This window comes from Gymnoscopelus braueri (assembly GCF_963280865.1).
Source record: "Gymnoscopelus braueri genome assembly, chromosome: 7".
In the NCBI taxonomy this organism is placed as follows: domain Eukaryota; kingdom Metazoa; phylum Chordata; class Actinopteri; order Myctophiformes; family Myctophidae; genus Gymnoscopelus; species Gymnoscopelus braueri.
In genome coordinates this window covers 20,608,440-20,625,085 of record NC_137608.1, presented here as the reverse complement: position 1 = coordinate 20,625,085, position 16,646 = coordinate 20,608,440, and the positions used below count along the sequence as shown (strand labels likewise).

Below are 16,646 nucleotides of genomic sequence, written 5' to 3'. Positions count from 1 at the left end.
CATATCATTTTGGGGGTCCTTTCCTTGACATGAACACGTTTGAGAACCACTGGTGTAGGCCTATTGTCTATGTCTTTGACAGTTGACTGGTCATAATAATAATTCTAATCTACAAAGCACACTATAATACGGCGGTGGTGTGACAAATGACAGCATGGTGGCTCCTCCCTCGGCTCTCCACAATCATTACGTATGTGGTCGTTGCTGCGCAGCGCGACACACTAGAGGCAGAGAGGCTGGGGAGCACAGATGTAAATAAACCCGCTTCACTTTGGAAATCGCTGCAATCTCTGGCCATATGTGCAACGACAGGTATCGCGTACGTTTTCTACAAAATGGAGTAAAAGTAATCTGAAAGCAGGAGCGCGTTGAGAGAGGTTCCTGGCGTGTTGTGATTTAAATTGCAGCCTTGTTAAAGTTTGTACACGGAGTTCCAGTATAGTTTAGGTTTTGGTGGGCTGACTGGCTGACTGACTGACTGGCCCGCCTGCAGCTACAGCCGCTTCTCCGATCGGCGCCACCGCTGCCTCCTAAATAGTTGTGATTATTATGGCGCTGCGGGCGAGAGCACTGTACGACTTCACCTCCGAGAACCCGGGGGAGATCTCCGTGAAGGAGAACGAGGTTGTGACCCTGTACAGCGAACAGGACATCGAAGGCTGGCTTGAGGGCTCCAACGGCAAAGGGGAGAGGGGACTGATCCCTGCGTCCTACGTGGAGGTCCTGAGGAGCGACGCCGCCGCCGGCGGCTCCACGTTCAACAACAACAGCAACACAGCGGGGGATTCTCACCAGGACTCACGGTACGCCAACGTCCCGACCGTAGGAGTTGTTGACGCTTCGTTCAAAACGCAGAACAAAGTTGAGAACTTCTCCAAAGCATCGGCACCTGTCTTCGCCACTGCGCAGCAGCAGCAGCAGCAGAACACTTATCACCAGACCAGCCAAGGGAGCGACGATGACTGGGATGATGACTGGGATGACAGCTCCACCGTTGCCGATGAGCCAGGGACTGTGGGGGGGAGCTATCAGGATTTCGAAGGCAACGGAGCGTCCACATACAGGGTGTCGATAGCCTCGATGGCAAGAGGAGGTAATGCACAGCAAGCAAAGAGTTCTGCCACGGTCAGTAGAAACTTGAATAGGTTTTCAACCTTTGTGAAGTCAGGAGGCGAAGCATTTGTGCTGGGAGAAGCAGCCGGTTTTGTGAAGGACGGGGACAAGATATGTGTGGTGATGGGTCAATATGGTCCTGAGTGGCAGGAGAACCCATATCCGTTTGGCTGCACAATCGATGACCCTACTAAGCTGACCAAGTTCAAGGGCATGAAAAGTTACATCTCTTACAAGCTGACACCCACCCACACGCAGAACCAGGTGAACAGGCGGTATAAGCACTTCGACTGGCTGTATGCCCGGCTCGTGGAGAAATTCCCTGTCATCTCGATTCCCCACATCCCAGACAAGCAGGCCGCCGGGCGCTTTGAGGAAGACTTCATTTCTAAGAGGAGGAAGGGCCTCATTTGGTGGATGAACCACATGACCAGCCACCCTGTCCTGGCCAGGTGTGACGTGTTCCAGCACTTCCTCACCTGCAACAGCACAGACGAGAAATCATGGAAGCTGGGTAAGAGGAAGGCTGAGAAGGACGAGATGGTGGGGGCTAATTTCTTCCTCACCATCAGCACCCCCGCCGCCCCACTCGACCTCCAGGAGGTGGAGAGCAAAATTGATGGCTTCAAGACCTTCACCAAGAGGATGGATGATAGCGCTTTGCAGCTCAACGCCACTGTCAACGAGTTTGCCCGCAAGCAGATCACCGGTTTCAAGAAAGAGTACCAAAAAGTGGGGCAGTCGTTCAAGTTCCTCAGCCAGGCATTTGAGATGGACCAGCAGGCATACTCTACTGGTCTCAACCAAGCTATCTCCTTCACTGGAGAGGCGTACGAGGCCATCGGAGAGTGTTTCGCTGAGCAACCACGCAAGGATCTCGACCCAATCATGGATTTGTTAGCGCTTTACCAAGGCCACTTGGCAAACTACCCAGACATCATCCATGTCCAGAAAGGTAAAGTCTACTATGATGAAAACACGTGACACACTCACTGTAAATCCACTCTCCATTTATTTCTTTAGTGTATGAACAATATGTTGGCTATGTTTGATATTTGTTGTGTTTCGTAATGTACATGACATGAGTCATGTCATGTATGAAACACAATATGAGTATAACAAGCAGACAGGTACCCCAGGCTGCTGTTATACTTACTGAACAACTATGACCTTACAAAAGGAATCTTGATCGCTTGATTTGGTGGGGTGGCTGTTCATCATAGCAAGCAAGATCAACACACAAAACACAAATTTGCTTTAGACAGTTTTAACAACACAAGACAACCAGCTGCTTGTAGATCCATGTCCAGATAAATTCTAGTTAGAAAAAAGAACAGTCAGGAGCCAACGCAAGAACAGCACAGGAGACAGGAGAACCAAAACTAAAAGACACCAAAAATGCTGTACTTCTTGTCAAATCAATACATTTGTTGCATCTGGAATCATACATCTTATTTGCCATCATAAATACAAGGAAATGTTGGCAAATTAACAAATAAGTGACTTTCCTCACCCATGCAACATTAGGCTAGTTGTCTGTGTTAGACTGGTGTAGTTGTCTGTGTCAGACATATCAACACTGGATGCCAGTCATCACCGTCAGAGCCAGAAGGACTTTGCAATACAAATAAGGAATGTTTGCATTGGGAAGCAGACCCACGTGTACTCCCCTAGTTACACTTCACTGCTGAATCATGTGGGCGGCACCCATTCAGCTGATGTTATGTTTGATTTTCCATGGCCGATGACCTATTACATGGTTCTAATGCCAGGAAAATGGTCTGTCTGTGTGATGGTCTGTATTCAATCAATCAAAAAAGTCTATCACAAAGTGACCTGCTGTAAAACATTTGTTCTTCATTAACAAGATTGTGACTGACCGATTCTCCCATTTCTCCACAGAAAGTCAATGTTAGGCCATCTCTGCCATCCTCCCCATGAAGAACAATGATTGTTCTTGTTGTGTGGAAAAATATCACTCCAACAGTGTTGCCAGGGGTGCAGTGTAGCGGTTACTGTTTAGAGGAGGCTCTCCCTAACTTTTACAGTACATAAGAATGTAACACATTTATGTGCTATGTTAAAGACAACTATGGCCTTTACAATGGAGCGTGCATGCCAAACTGAACCAAAGTAGACACCGTAAACAGCAATTAGTCTTAAAGCTTGGTGAATGAATTCATCACAATGCATTCACACATTTATCAGTGGGCACTCATTTCTTCTTCATTGAAGTTCCTTTTAAACCCTGCCTTATATATACTGTAAGTATATAAGCCTATGTAAGCCTATATGTGGTATGTACCTACTAAACTGCTAGGCCAGCAGCACCCCAGCATTATATTATTTGTACCAGGAATTGTTTCAATGTTTTGAAAGTAGCCTCTAAAACATTTCATATAATGTATTATACTGTATTCGAAATTTTGATATGATAGTGATACATTGGTAGACTGATTATTCGATTGCAAACTTTTGATTATTATTATTTTTTTCTGTTCATCTACTAAGTTATTCATGTACTCGTTGCACCCCTAGTCATTAATAATTTCCCACACTGCCTGTCATTTAAAAGTTGTGGAAATACTGGAATTAGGTTTGGTTCCCCTCAAACAGTAGGCGTATTCAGTGCCCAATCAAGCAATTGTTTGAAAACAGGATAGGCCTGTTTTGATGTGTGGGGTTGTAACACAAGTAGCTTAGTCACTAAAGGCTGTTTGCATGCCATCCAAATAAGCAAATACACAATATTGTGTGATAAGCCTAGACTAATTGCAATGATAAAATCTGGTTTGATTATCGAAAGTCTGCTTAATGTACAAAGACACAAAAAAATCCTTGCTGTGCACAGAAAGGCAGCATACTGCCTTTACTAACACTTTGGTTTTTGTTCAACTGTGGTGCCAAGCTGTTGCCATCTGATTAAGCTTCACTCCCGTTGGGAGTGAATTGCCTGAGCGAAGAGACGGAGGCCTTTTCCACACTGTAACTAGCACTGGAAGAGCCACAGCAGGATACTGTAGCAGCAGTTAAAAAGAGAACAAATATGTCACCTATTGTATTTTGCTCAATTCTTTTCATTCTCTCTGTCTGTTTGTAATGCATTTAAGTTGTTCAATTGCTAATGTGTTCCCCTGTTTATTTTGAGGCGTCTTCTTATGGCACATTTCCTTTCTCACAGTTCACATCCACCTTGCTGTTTTTCTCATAGCAATGGTGGAGGAAAATATGACTACTTCAGCTTAGCTTCATTATCAACGCCATGATGTCATGAAACAGAATCATCTCTGGTCTGCAGTCTGTCTGTACCAGGAAAACTAAATTGAAGCTCATGAACAGGGTGAACAAGTTGCTTGTTTCAGGGAATCGCTTATTTACATCAATTAACTATTTTCAAATGGCCAAAGGCGGCGTTTCGTTTTCCATATTTCCATTTGTCCATATTCGGCATCATAAAAAGTAAGTAGTAAACAGTGGCTCTTAGTTTACTATTCACAACTATATTTCCTGTTCACAACTCGTCGCAACGAGATTTTGAGTGAGTTTGTAGATCTGCTATTTATATAGATATTTAGTCTAGACTCTAGAGCGAAAACAGGAGGGGGCCTATAGAGCCCTTGGGAATCAGGTCAACTAAGTACAGTATAGGGTTTAAGTGGTTAAATGCTGATTTATGCTTATATGTGAGTCAAAGAGCCTACAGGCTGCCAGGCAGTGTTAAAATTCAATAACCCTACAGACACAGTTTGTTGACGTTGGCCGTCTGAAGTCCAATTATGTTTTCCACTCTGCCTTAAGAGATCTTAAAGAAACCCCCTGTTCTCCAAACCCACTAATACTCAATTGAATTGCTTTTAATTAGCAGGAAAGTACATGAAAGAATAGGAGGTTCTAATGACCCTATAAAAGCTGACAGCCTACAGTTCACCGACTCATCATTGTGGTGAGACAATACAGTGTGGCTGGGAGTTGAAAACCTGCTCTGTGCTGACTGGCAGACCTACGTTTTCACACTGACTGTTTGCCTCTCCGCCAGACATTCTGTCTGCTTTTCTATCTTTCTTTCTTCTGCTCTTTCTCTCACCTTATCCCACCCCAGTCCTCCGTTCTGTCGTTCTCTAACACATTTATATAATTATATAACCCATTGTTGTTTTTATCAAAAGCAACACAACCTTTTTAGAGACATTTTTTTAATGGATGGGTTGTTTTTTTGACGTTGCAAACATAAACAAATGTGTTACATCAGCTACCACCTTATAGTATTGCTCTCTCTTGCTGACCACAAACCTCTTACCCTGCTTAACAAAATGTCCTTTTCGGTGCTAAGGGTTCAATCTGAAGCTCATCCATTGTTTGATGTGTATTGGTGTCCGCTGCAGTGAGGTAGCTCAGTAGAGGAACCACTGGCTAGGCAACATCCTAGTGGCCATTAGACCAAAGTAGACACTTCCTTAACATAAGTGGGAAGTGGCACATGACAATTTAACTTCCCCAAGGAATCACCGTAAAAAATAAATACCCCCTCTAGCATTGGACTGTTAATCCCAGCTCTCCAATCGTGTGAAATAAACCAGCATAAATTTAGGAAATAAAGAGCTACAAATACAATGTTAGTACTTTCCTCATGTGATGGTAGGCTGCTGTTCCCTTAGTGAAGCCTTTAAGACGAAACGCATATCAGTGGAATGGTCAGTCCTATCAGAATCTGACCTCTATTTTTAGAATCCTATATCTGTCCAGTACGCAGCACACAGGTCCCAGACAGACGGGATTCTATTTGTCCTCACTGAAGTGACCAGTGAAATGTGAGCCTCCCTGCAGGGAGACGTTGGACATCACTCTATTGATCGCCACCTCTACTGAGACACCCATTAGTGTGCACACTGGTCAGGCCGCTCGTAACTCATGATATTTCCAACATATCTGGCTTTGCTTTCAATAAAAAATCATTTAGCCCCCCCACATCTTGCACTTTGGTGCCTTTTAAATGTCTTGATTTAGCTTTGCAGCGTAAATGACATTAGGGCACATTGTTTTCCTATGTTTCAGTCTGTAGTTGAATCAGTTTTCAGATCTTGAGGTTAGTGACATGCTGTGGTTTTGGTCAATGGTCATAGTATCTGAAATTTGTTTCTGGGAGGGTAAAAACTCAAACCTAAATTCCCTTACTTGACGTTGATCCCCAAGGAAAGTGGGAACAGGACATTTCAAAGTGTGACCACATAAGCCAACAAATGCTTTGATAGCACATTTAAAATACTGTTCACAGCACATTTATTTTTGTAAACACAGCCTTTACCCATCAAATGGACTCCCCCGCCCTCCCCCGTTTCCGTCGCTGCAATTTCTCATTCAAACGCCGGCTGATAATGAAGCCGTTAATGCTGCCAATGTAATGCTTCCTACGGGAACACTTCTGCTGACCTCAGGCGACAGCGTGTTATCAGGGCTGTGGTCATGGGTCCTACGTCACTGAACAGCAAGTAGTATTTTGTCCCATCAGTGCTGACTCTTTGGGACAGTGAGTGGCAAGCAGAGGGAAAACACACTTGATTCACAGACCGTGTCAGGTTTTCTTGCAAAGTCAGCGTTCAGTGAAGGGCATTAAATGTTCAGTCTCTGCAAAACGCTTCGATATGGTACATAGATACAGTGGCACTTGTTCTCCAGGTGTGGTCCAGGGACCTCCAGGTGTCTTGTAGGGGGTTTCAGGGGGTCCCCACTCCCCAGCTAAATGATTGATAGGTAGCAAGAAACCAAATGGACTTGTTATACTCTTTATGGAACCAAATGGGTCCATTTGGTTAATTGGTTCCATTTGTAGTCTCAGATTAAAAATAACAGTGAGGGTTTTACATCGTAGGTTGGGGTTTTTCCTTTAGTTTTTGCCTCTGGGGGCACCACCTCCTTTTTTTGTGTTGAAACAGGAACTTGGTTTGCCTCCTCCCCTTTCTTAGTCCACTTCCTCCCGGGTGCTTCTGTGTTTATTCCTGTTTAGGGCAGTGGTAATGACGATGTCTTGAGAGATTAGGGTCCCAGAGATAAATAAGTTATTAAATGGGGGTCCGATGACTAATGCATAATGAATTAAAAGTGAGGGTCGTTGAAATGAAAAAGGTTGAGAATCACTGGCATATAGTATGTAGGCTAGTTGTTAACTCTTGGACTCTTTAATGCACAAATGGATGAGGAAGGAGGGAGGGAGCGTGGAAGAACAGTGATTGCTGCACCTTTGTTGTCAGTCAGGTCACAGTAGGGCTGGGCAATTGACCGAAAATATATCGAAACCGATATTTTGTACCAGTAACCGAATAATTGCTTAGTACGTTTTAAAAAAATACTTTAGTGTTAACCACTTAACCCTGTATTATACATTGGTGGTGTACAAACATAGCGAAAATAGCCAAGCTTATAGATATGCTATTTTCACACACACACACAGAAAAACAAGTTCATCAATCGTAATCGAGGAAGAAGTTTGAAATGATCGTGATATTGATTTGAAGTCATATCGCCCAGTCCTAGGTCACAGGCTAGCAGAGGCACAGTGTTGTGTAACCAGTGATTACGTAAGGGTCGTCCTGGCAGCGTCGTCCTGTCCACAGCAGGAGAGCTCCCTGCCACCAGCGTGCATTCATCCAGGAATGGTTTCCTCTGGTGGCATGTCACCACGGGTGACCTATTTCTTTAACCCATTGAGACCTGAGGCCAATTCTACATCAGTAGTTCTCACACCTTACTTCTTTTTTTTATTTTTATAGCAGATGTACAAGCTCGTAGCGCGGCACGAAGTGACACGCTGTGAGCTTGTAGATCTGCTATTTATGAATAGCCAACGCTAAAATCTAAAATGACAGATGCTTTCCAGGTTTTAACGAGTTAAGCCTGATTTCTACTTTGTCACTTTTGGTTTTTTACAAGGGACTGTCATACAAAGTATTTAAGTTAGACTTTGGTTTGACTGCATTCTCAGCACACACACACACACACACACACACACACACACACACACACACACACACACACACACACACACATGCGCATGCCCACTCGCACCTTGTGAAGCGCTGCAGCTAAGGTGGCATTTGCTGTGGAAGCCTGTGGGCTGCTGGCTATTATGCCGGGGGAAAAAAAGCAGATCTACAAGCTCACACCGTTTCACATCGTGGCGCGTTGTGAGCTTGTAGATCAGCAATTTTTGGAGTTCGGCCCTGGCGTGCAGCCAAATATAAAACTCTTCATTCTTTTGCACGGAGGGAGAGCTGCTTTACAAATTGTGAGACGTGTTGTTTGCAGTGGAGGGTTCATTCTATGTGATAAAGATTGTTTATTACTCATTTTTGACAGCTGTGAATTTGCTGGGGTCTCTGTGCATTATACTTGGTCCACATTATTATTAGCCTCACTGAACTCATCACTGAACTCCTGCCCGTTTCCCGTAAAGTCTCCACGATAAAATAAATAAATAAATCTTGCTTCCGCCTCAGTCCATTAGTGGGCTTTTAAAACGCAGGAAGCTACAGACCTTTAACATCTTGTGCCTTACGGTAGCTTCCCCTATTCTGGGGTGCAAACATTCGGCGAAAATGGCTGATCTACAAGCTCACAGCGTGCCGTGTTGTGAGCTTGTAGGTTTGCTATGTTCGGCAAAGAGATTTGGTGTAGGGGGCAAAAGGAGCGGGCCAAGGATAGAGCCCTGAGGTTGCCGGACAATGAAGAGTTGAAGTGGTTAACCACATGAACCCTAGAATCTGAGCGGAACATTCAGTGAAAAATAACAGATCTGCAAGCTCTGCAATCTGTTGTGAGTTTGTAGATCGGCTCTTTTCGGCGATGAGACTTGGTGTAGAGGGGAAAAGGAGTGGGCCAAGTATAGAGGCCTGGGGGACCCCGGCCAACTAAGTATATAGGGTTTGAGTAGTTTGAGTAGAAACGGCTTGGGAATCGACCCCACCCCCCAAAGTCTTTGGACAGCTGTGTTTGTTCCCAATGTTTCTCCCTCTGTCTTTCATGTCGGACAGCTTTCTTCCCCTATTAGTGTGTCTTTTTCTGCCTTGCTCAATGTGTTGTGCATTAGAGGAATTTCACAGATCTAGGTTAAACTGCAGCGGAGGGAGATAATGCCAGACTATGCAGATTTTAGGAAGATGGGGTGGGAAATGTCTCTTCTAGAGAACGTCAGCATGTTTCTCTTGCTTTGTGGACTAGTGTGTACTGGTGTGTAGTAGTCCATCTATAGCCTGACCACGTTGTGTGCAGCCCAAAGAGGAAAATCAGAAGGCATTTGGTTGAACTTGGCTGGGACATTTATGCGATGCTTTGGCGAATTCCAAAAGCTCAGTTTCCAGGTTTAAAGATGTGCACCTTTGAGTATGTGCCACATTTAAAAAAGAAAAGAAAAAAAGAAAACGGGCTCAGATTCCAGGATAAGAAAATTGCTCTTTGAAAATGTGCTGCTTAAAAAAAGAAGGGAGGGAGGCAGAGAGAGTCCAAACCCAGGTCAGCACTTCTAAGAAGTGGTGAGGTGACACTTGACAGGAAGCAAGCTCTCTGAATCATACGTTTGACAAGGTGTTAATCGCAGTGACTGTTGACTAAGTCCACTAAATGACACTGAGTCCCATGATGCGGAAGTACAGGAAGTTCTGAAGGCTCTGCCTGCCTGAAGGGTACAAGCTTATACTTTTAGCCTTCATGTCTTACTGCACCACTTGCTGTTTACATTTCTGACTTATAAAGTATTTTAAAAAAAACGCCCTCCTCCCGAAGGCTTACTCTCGGTTGGGTTATAGTTCCAAAAGCCTCACCTGTGTTTGTTCTCATCTGTTTTGAATGAAGGCAAATAGGTAGCCTTTGTGTCAACACTCCTTGTTTGTGTAAATGTTGCCAGATGTTGATATATGCTAATACTTCACTTCATTTACAGCCAGGGAAGTAGGATACAACCCACAGAGGTCAGGACATATTTGGGCCTTGTCATTGAATAACAATAGTGATGCAGTACTTTGACAATCCTCTTCGTGTAGCTTTAATAAAAGGGGAACGTGTCTGCCCGTTGTGATTGTGATAAGAAGAACATCGCAAAAAATAAATTGCAGCATTGTTTCTTGGAGATTCAAAATAACTATATATTTTTTAATCAAACAGTAGTTCCGGCCAAAAACAAATCAATGATATATAAGAGAAAATATTTATTATATTCAAACCACCATTATAATTTTGCCTATTTGCATACAAATTTGCATTTAACCCTTTTGAAGCATTTTCACCAATTTCAGAAAATGTCTGCAATGTTATAAGAACATTATAGCAATCGACCCTACTAAGGTTTCCATATGTAAGAAATCAAACATTGTTAGGTCGATTCTCATCTGTCAGTCCCATGTTCTTATTCAACACAATGCAAAAGGATCCCATGTTGTATAACAGGTTTGTTTAAGTAGTGCAGTAAGAAGTATTGCAGTGGTGTGTGATGGATACGTGTACATGTGAATGTGTTTCACCTCCTACACCACAACGAACCACCACGGTATCGACAGAGCGTGAGGTTCATCCTGTTGCAATGTGAAAAGCCACTGGGTTAAACATCTTCTCTAGCACTCGCCAAACTAAGCTGAAGAGTTGAAACTAGTGCCGTCATGTTATGGCCGGTTGCTAATTGCTATAGCCCATAGGTGCAATAAATAACTAGTATTTTAAGCTGAGCCCCCAGGTGTTTCCGCAATGCTAATAATGATTTGAATGAGGTGGAAAAGATTACAATACATTTAGAAAAGAAAGAAGTTAGAGAGAATAACATGACACATATATGAGTCAATCACACTGCACATTATGGTACACCTCCTACTGGCTTCCTCTTGAGGTGTGCTGCAATTTCCATTAGGGCTTTCTGTATGTGATGTGGTCAAGTGTATCAAAATTCCGAGACAAAAATTTAAACACGTTTAAACACGTAATCACATTGAAACCAGAAGTCTCATTCTCAAGAGAGACCTGGTCAGACAGCAGCAGCAATCCACACAAAGTTGCAGACAGACGGGACATTCTTCAGTACAAAGACGAGATTAAAAACCGATCATAAAAGTGTAAAAATGCTAAGCAATATCCGCTTGGTGAACTTCCTGCTTTTGCAAAATACGTTTTAAATGTTCAAGAGGAATCAAGCTGGATAGTTTCAGTTCCTGCCATAATGTGGTCCAGGTTGAGGAACAGAGTAGGAGAAGGCCTTTTCTTTTACAAAGTTCAGTACTACGGACTGAGACGAATAGAGTGATGAAGCCCTGGGACGGTAGGCTATATTAGCCACATTGTTGTTTACATAATATGTAAGTGGATAGATAACTGGGCAGCGAGTGATTTATAAATTAAAAGATAACAGTGTACAGTTCTGTGCATGCTGACCAGTTGACTAAAGAATACAGGGTACAGTGGTGTGTGAGAGGTTTTACAACCTGTTATGAATCTCGAGGCTCTGTGATAGACGGTGTCCAACAAATGCAGAGAATGAGCTGACGCATGCATTGCATATACAGCACATTCCCCAAATACAAGAGAGGCAAGAAGGTGGCAACCAAGACGTTTCCTAGTATTAAAAGAAAAACAGCTGGTACCTTCTGTATGGTAGAAAAGAATATGGCCTCAAGCTGTGTTTCTGCTGGAATATTGCCAGGTAAAAACTGATTATCATAAATTGCCAGCATAGGCAGGGAAGAGGCTGCTTAACCGGTTAAGTGACGGGAGATTCATGTTACCGGTACAGTCTCGCGCAAGAATTGTCTATAAGCATGCAGGACTATGCATTTGGATGATAAAATATGTATATGTAACAAACGGAAACAAATACCCGTCTGCAGGCTGACAGACCAGCTAATTTAAGTCTGCTCCGTCAGTTCTCTCTCTCTCTCTCTCTCTCTCTCTCTCTCTCTCTCTCTCTCTCTCTCTCTCTCTCTCTCTCTCTTCTCTTCTCTTCTCTTCTCTTCTCTTCTCTTCTCTTCTCTTCTCTTCTCTTCTCTTCTCTTCTCTTCTCTTCTCTTCTCTTCTCTTCTCTTCTCTTCTCTTCTCTTCTCTTCTCTCTCTCTCTCTGTGTGGCCTAAAACTGAGCTTTGTGGCATGCCTTAGGTTACATTAAGGAAGCTGGGGGAAAACCACTGTACTACACACTTTGCTTATGATTAGAAAGGTAGTGTGTGAACCAAATAGCTTTAACTGATAGACCTATGTCGATGCATAGAATAGCTATGTATTGGACACAACTCGCACAACTAACTGTGTCCACGCAGATAGGTAGTCATGCGCCGACGTGAAAACAATATTACATTTATTAATTGTGACAATTCAATGTAGAGGCATCCATCCCTAGATGTACTTAATGATCACAGTGCTCTCATTTCCAAAAACAAACTGGCGGACTGAAAACGGCTGTCAATTAAATAAACCTAGATTCCTTTTGTTAATTCCAATGAATTTGGTAGACACAGAAAAAATCCCCTTAAATGGTGACGCCTTTGTTTTGTTTTTGTATTGTTTATGGGATGATCTAATCTATCTCTGGAATGGATATATTTAGATCTCGCCCCCACACACATACACACACATTCTTTAACTGTGCTCACAGATGCGGTTCTCACAGACTTTACAATACAGCTCATGCCAAGCACCTTGGCAGTATTTTTAGTCAGGTTCAGAGGTTAAACCATGCTAATTTGCTATTATTGCCCTGAGTCTTATCAGCAAAGAGCTTGCTAATTATTTAAAAATGAAATCCACTCTCATAAGGCAATATTATTGAACAGTCTTTTTAAGTTGTGGGCTGTTAATGATTAAAGGAAAAAGTTTAGAAGCAAATAATCAATGATTGGAGAGGGTTATGATGTAAATCACAGGTGTTCAAAGTGGGGGACAATTGGAAAGGAGAGGACATTTTTAATAAATAGATAAATAAATTATCATAAAAAATATGTATCTTTTTCGAAGTTTAACCACTTTCAAGGTGGGATACTTCTTTTTTTCTTCCAATAGGGGGCTGCATCCAGAGGCTATGGCTATTTGGGGGTCCTTGACATGGACGGTTTGAACCCCTGATGTAAATAACCCCCACAACCTTTTGTTGTCCCCAACAGGAGCTCTGACCAAGGTGAAGGAGAGCCAGAAGCACGTGGAGGAGGGCAAGATGGACGCGCCTCAGGCTGAAGGCGTCAACGAGCGCTGCAACATCATCTCGTTCGCCACGCTGGCCGAGATCCAGCACTTCCACCAGATCCGCGTGCGCGACTTCAAGACCCAGATGCAGCACTACCTACAGCAGCAGATCAGCTTCTTCCAGAACATCACAGGCAAGCTGGAGGAGGCCCTGCAGAAATACGACGACGCCTAATGAATGCCGACACGACAGCAATCTGTTTGGATTGGACTTTGGTGACCAATGGCCGTGCACCTCCCTCAGCCAGCCAGTGGAGCTTTGGCAGACTTATAGCCAGCGTCACACATCGCTGATAGCTGCCACCACCTGACCTGCAGTGAGAGACACAGGGGGCGATAACACTCCAATAACGTTGACAATTTTAACCAAAACCTAGGGTTGTGTTTGTTGCCTTTCTTTTGGAGGGCAGAATGGTTTTTTAGAAGAGAATGGTAATACGAAGAGGCTTTGTTCTTACTCTCAACATAAGCCAATATATGAAAACTTAACGCTGAGGCAATGGAAAGGATCGTACGGCTTCAACTTTTCACTGGCCAATGGCGGGGAATGGATGGTGATGAAACACTGTTCCTCACATGGTCTGGTGAGTTGCTGAATCAGTGTCACAACCAGAGAGAAAAATTATCCATCCAATGCTGCTTCTCCTTCCAATGTAAGATATTCACAGAAGGTGTTGTGTTCTTAGCCTTATCGTGCCGTTATCTCTTTGATGTTTTTTTTAAAAAACAGACTCTTTTTTTTTTCTTTTTTTTTTTCAAGTCACTTCCAGCACCACTGGACCCACTGCCTTCTGGAAACACTTGATGCTTCCATAGTCGCTCTCTCCAGACACGTAGGAGAACATGTTTACAGTCTCCTAGCCGAGCAGCCATTGTTATGTTGTGCCTTCTGATAATGTCTTTCTGGTCATTTATATATATATATATATATATATATATATATATATTAAAAATGTCTCCTATTTACTCTCTGATATCCAGTTCAACAGAGATGGTGCTCTGATGTCATGATCACGAGAGGTTTAAGCCTTATTTATACATGATTGCGTGCCGGTGCCACTGAAAACATGCGATCTAGGAGCCCACAAAGCGTTACAGCGCGATGCGTTGTGAGATTGGCTATTTTCAGTGTGCAACACCCATGCCGTGCAACCAAGTATAAATCAAGCCTCACCTGCTTTGACAGTAGGACACCTTACTGCCACTCACAGACGGAAACTTTTAACACAAACAAAAAAGGTCAAGTGACAAATCTTCAGTTATCAGGTTTAGTTTTTGTGGCTGCTTTCATTCAGTCATATCTAGTTTTAATTGCACAGTGCTAGACAGTTAAGTCAAACTGCACTGCTGTTTTTAACCTTTATGTGCTGGTGGTTTCGTTAAGAGATTAGAGTAATAAAAACCCTACTTCACAGATAACGCAGTTGGTTGTGTTTCATTGTCCTATATTTGAATATTTCATTAATGATCACATCTTTGTCTAAGGCCCAGTCTGATTGTAGATCCTAGATAAAACTGTGGCGCCATCATTGCTCTTCTACTGGTGCTGTAAGCGTTTAATTAGATTGAAGACAATGGTCTGGTTTCAAACTGAATTACGATGGATCTGAAAATCGTACAGTATTTTCCATCAGTAAAGCCTATTTACTGTATACTTCGTCACACGATGGTGTCACTTGATGAGAATAACGGATTTTCAAGTTAACGCATCGCATTGTTGGCTTTAAATTCCATTATTTTCAGGGGGTGATACCATTGTGCGTTGAAGTATAAGTTAGGCATCTTCAAAGATAAGTAGTATGATTCTACTTTAAAGGTTCTATGACATTCATTTTAACTTTTTTTTTTTGGGGGGGTTTTATGACCTCAATTACACCCAAAAAAACTGAACTTTGAACATTCAGTGGATTTTCTGTGGTCTGGGGTTTTTTGAATAATTAGGGTGAAAAGTAATCTGAGATTGGCCCTTGGATAGTGAAGTCACAGGCCATTAATCCCGCCCACTCCCCTCCCCTATCCTTTCCTTTGGGGGGGCGGAGCAGAGGTGATGATTGACAGGCAAAATCCCTCAACAGCGACACCCGCAAGCAAAGATTTATTTTTTCATTGCAGTTGAAAAGGCTTTAGAAATGTGAGAGAAAAACACCTGCAATGGCTCACTAGAGTGGAATTTTCAGTAAAAACTTTTTATACACGTTTGAAGGACCATGACAAAGACTTTTAATGTGTTGTAAAACTGAATGTCATGAAACCTTTTAAAGTTCCAATGTTGATATGGATGATGGCTGAAGGTCTACAGGTAGGCTACATAGATTACCGTAATTTTCGCACTATAAGCCGCACCTGAGTATAAGCCGCAGCAGCTAAATTGAATGATTTGTACATATATAAGCCGCACTGGACTATAAGCCGCGGGTGTTTTAATGAACTGCATTCTAGTGGCCCCTAGTGGCCGTTAGCTGTAAAAATACATAGATAAGCCGCACCGCTATATAAGCCGCAGGGTCGAAAAATTGGGGAAAAGTCGCGGCTTATAGTCCGAAATTTACGGTATTTGTTTTCAGACAAGTCATTTTCGTCAAGTAAACTAGTTTGAATATTTAAACATTGGACAGGAACTTAGTGTTTAGGCTAGCAATCTAATTCAATAGGCATTGTCTCCAGATTTGTTTGAAAACCCCTTCAAAAGCTTCTCAGAGACTGATGTAATGTGGTGTACAAATAAGCACACAAACCCTAACCCTAATCTGGAGGGCGAACATTCGGTTGCCGGTCAACCAAGTATAGTGTTAAATAAGTAGTTAAGCTGAGGAGAGCGAAGAGAGCGAGCTGTTTGGCTCCACAGGGTTCCCTGGTTACACTGCTGCACATCCCCAGAGAACTACCGTGCTGCGTCAGTGGTTCACTCCTTCCTCCTAGACGCCAGGCCCACAGAACTGCTGACAGCCCAGTCTGGAGAGCCATCTGGGACATCTGGCCACTGTTAAAGTTGGATGACAACATAGTCATGCACTGAACAGGACAAGGTCACTGATAGAGGGGGTTGTTGTTCTCAGTTGCTAACTTTACTAGCTGACACATGCAAGGTATCCAATGTATTATCTCAATACATTTTTCCCATCATTTGACCATGTTTATAGTGACAGTGGAAGACAAGTGTCTAATGTTTAACTTCCTGCATAACTACCTTCAATCACCTTGTTAGAGTGCTTTTATACCGTACGTACAAAAAAAACTGAATTTCAACTTTGACTTTAATGCTGTTCAAGTGAAAATAGCCGATCTGCAAGCTTACAACGTGTCACTTTGTTTTTTTAATAAAAAAGAAATAT

The 16,646-nt window shown here is 42.9% G+C and overlaps 1 protein-coding gene across 1 annotated transcript; it reads left to right on the top strand.

Annotated features, from left to right (window-relative positions):
- The first annotated feature begins 217 nt into the window (after positions 1-217).
- Positions 218-14,855, top strand: snx18a (sorting nexin 18a). Its single transcript, XM_080433857.1, has 2 exons — positions 218-2,068; positions 13,236-14,855. The coding sequence occupies exons 1-2, from the start codon at positions 550-552 to the stop codon at positions 13,487-13,489; spliced, it is 1,773 nt and encodes a 590-aa protein (XP_080289983.1). The 5' UTR covers positions 218-549; the 3' UTR covers positions 13,490-14,855.
- Positions 14,856-16,646: the final 1,791 nt, after the last annotated feature.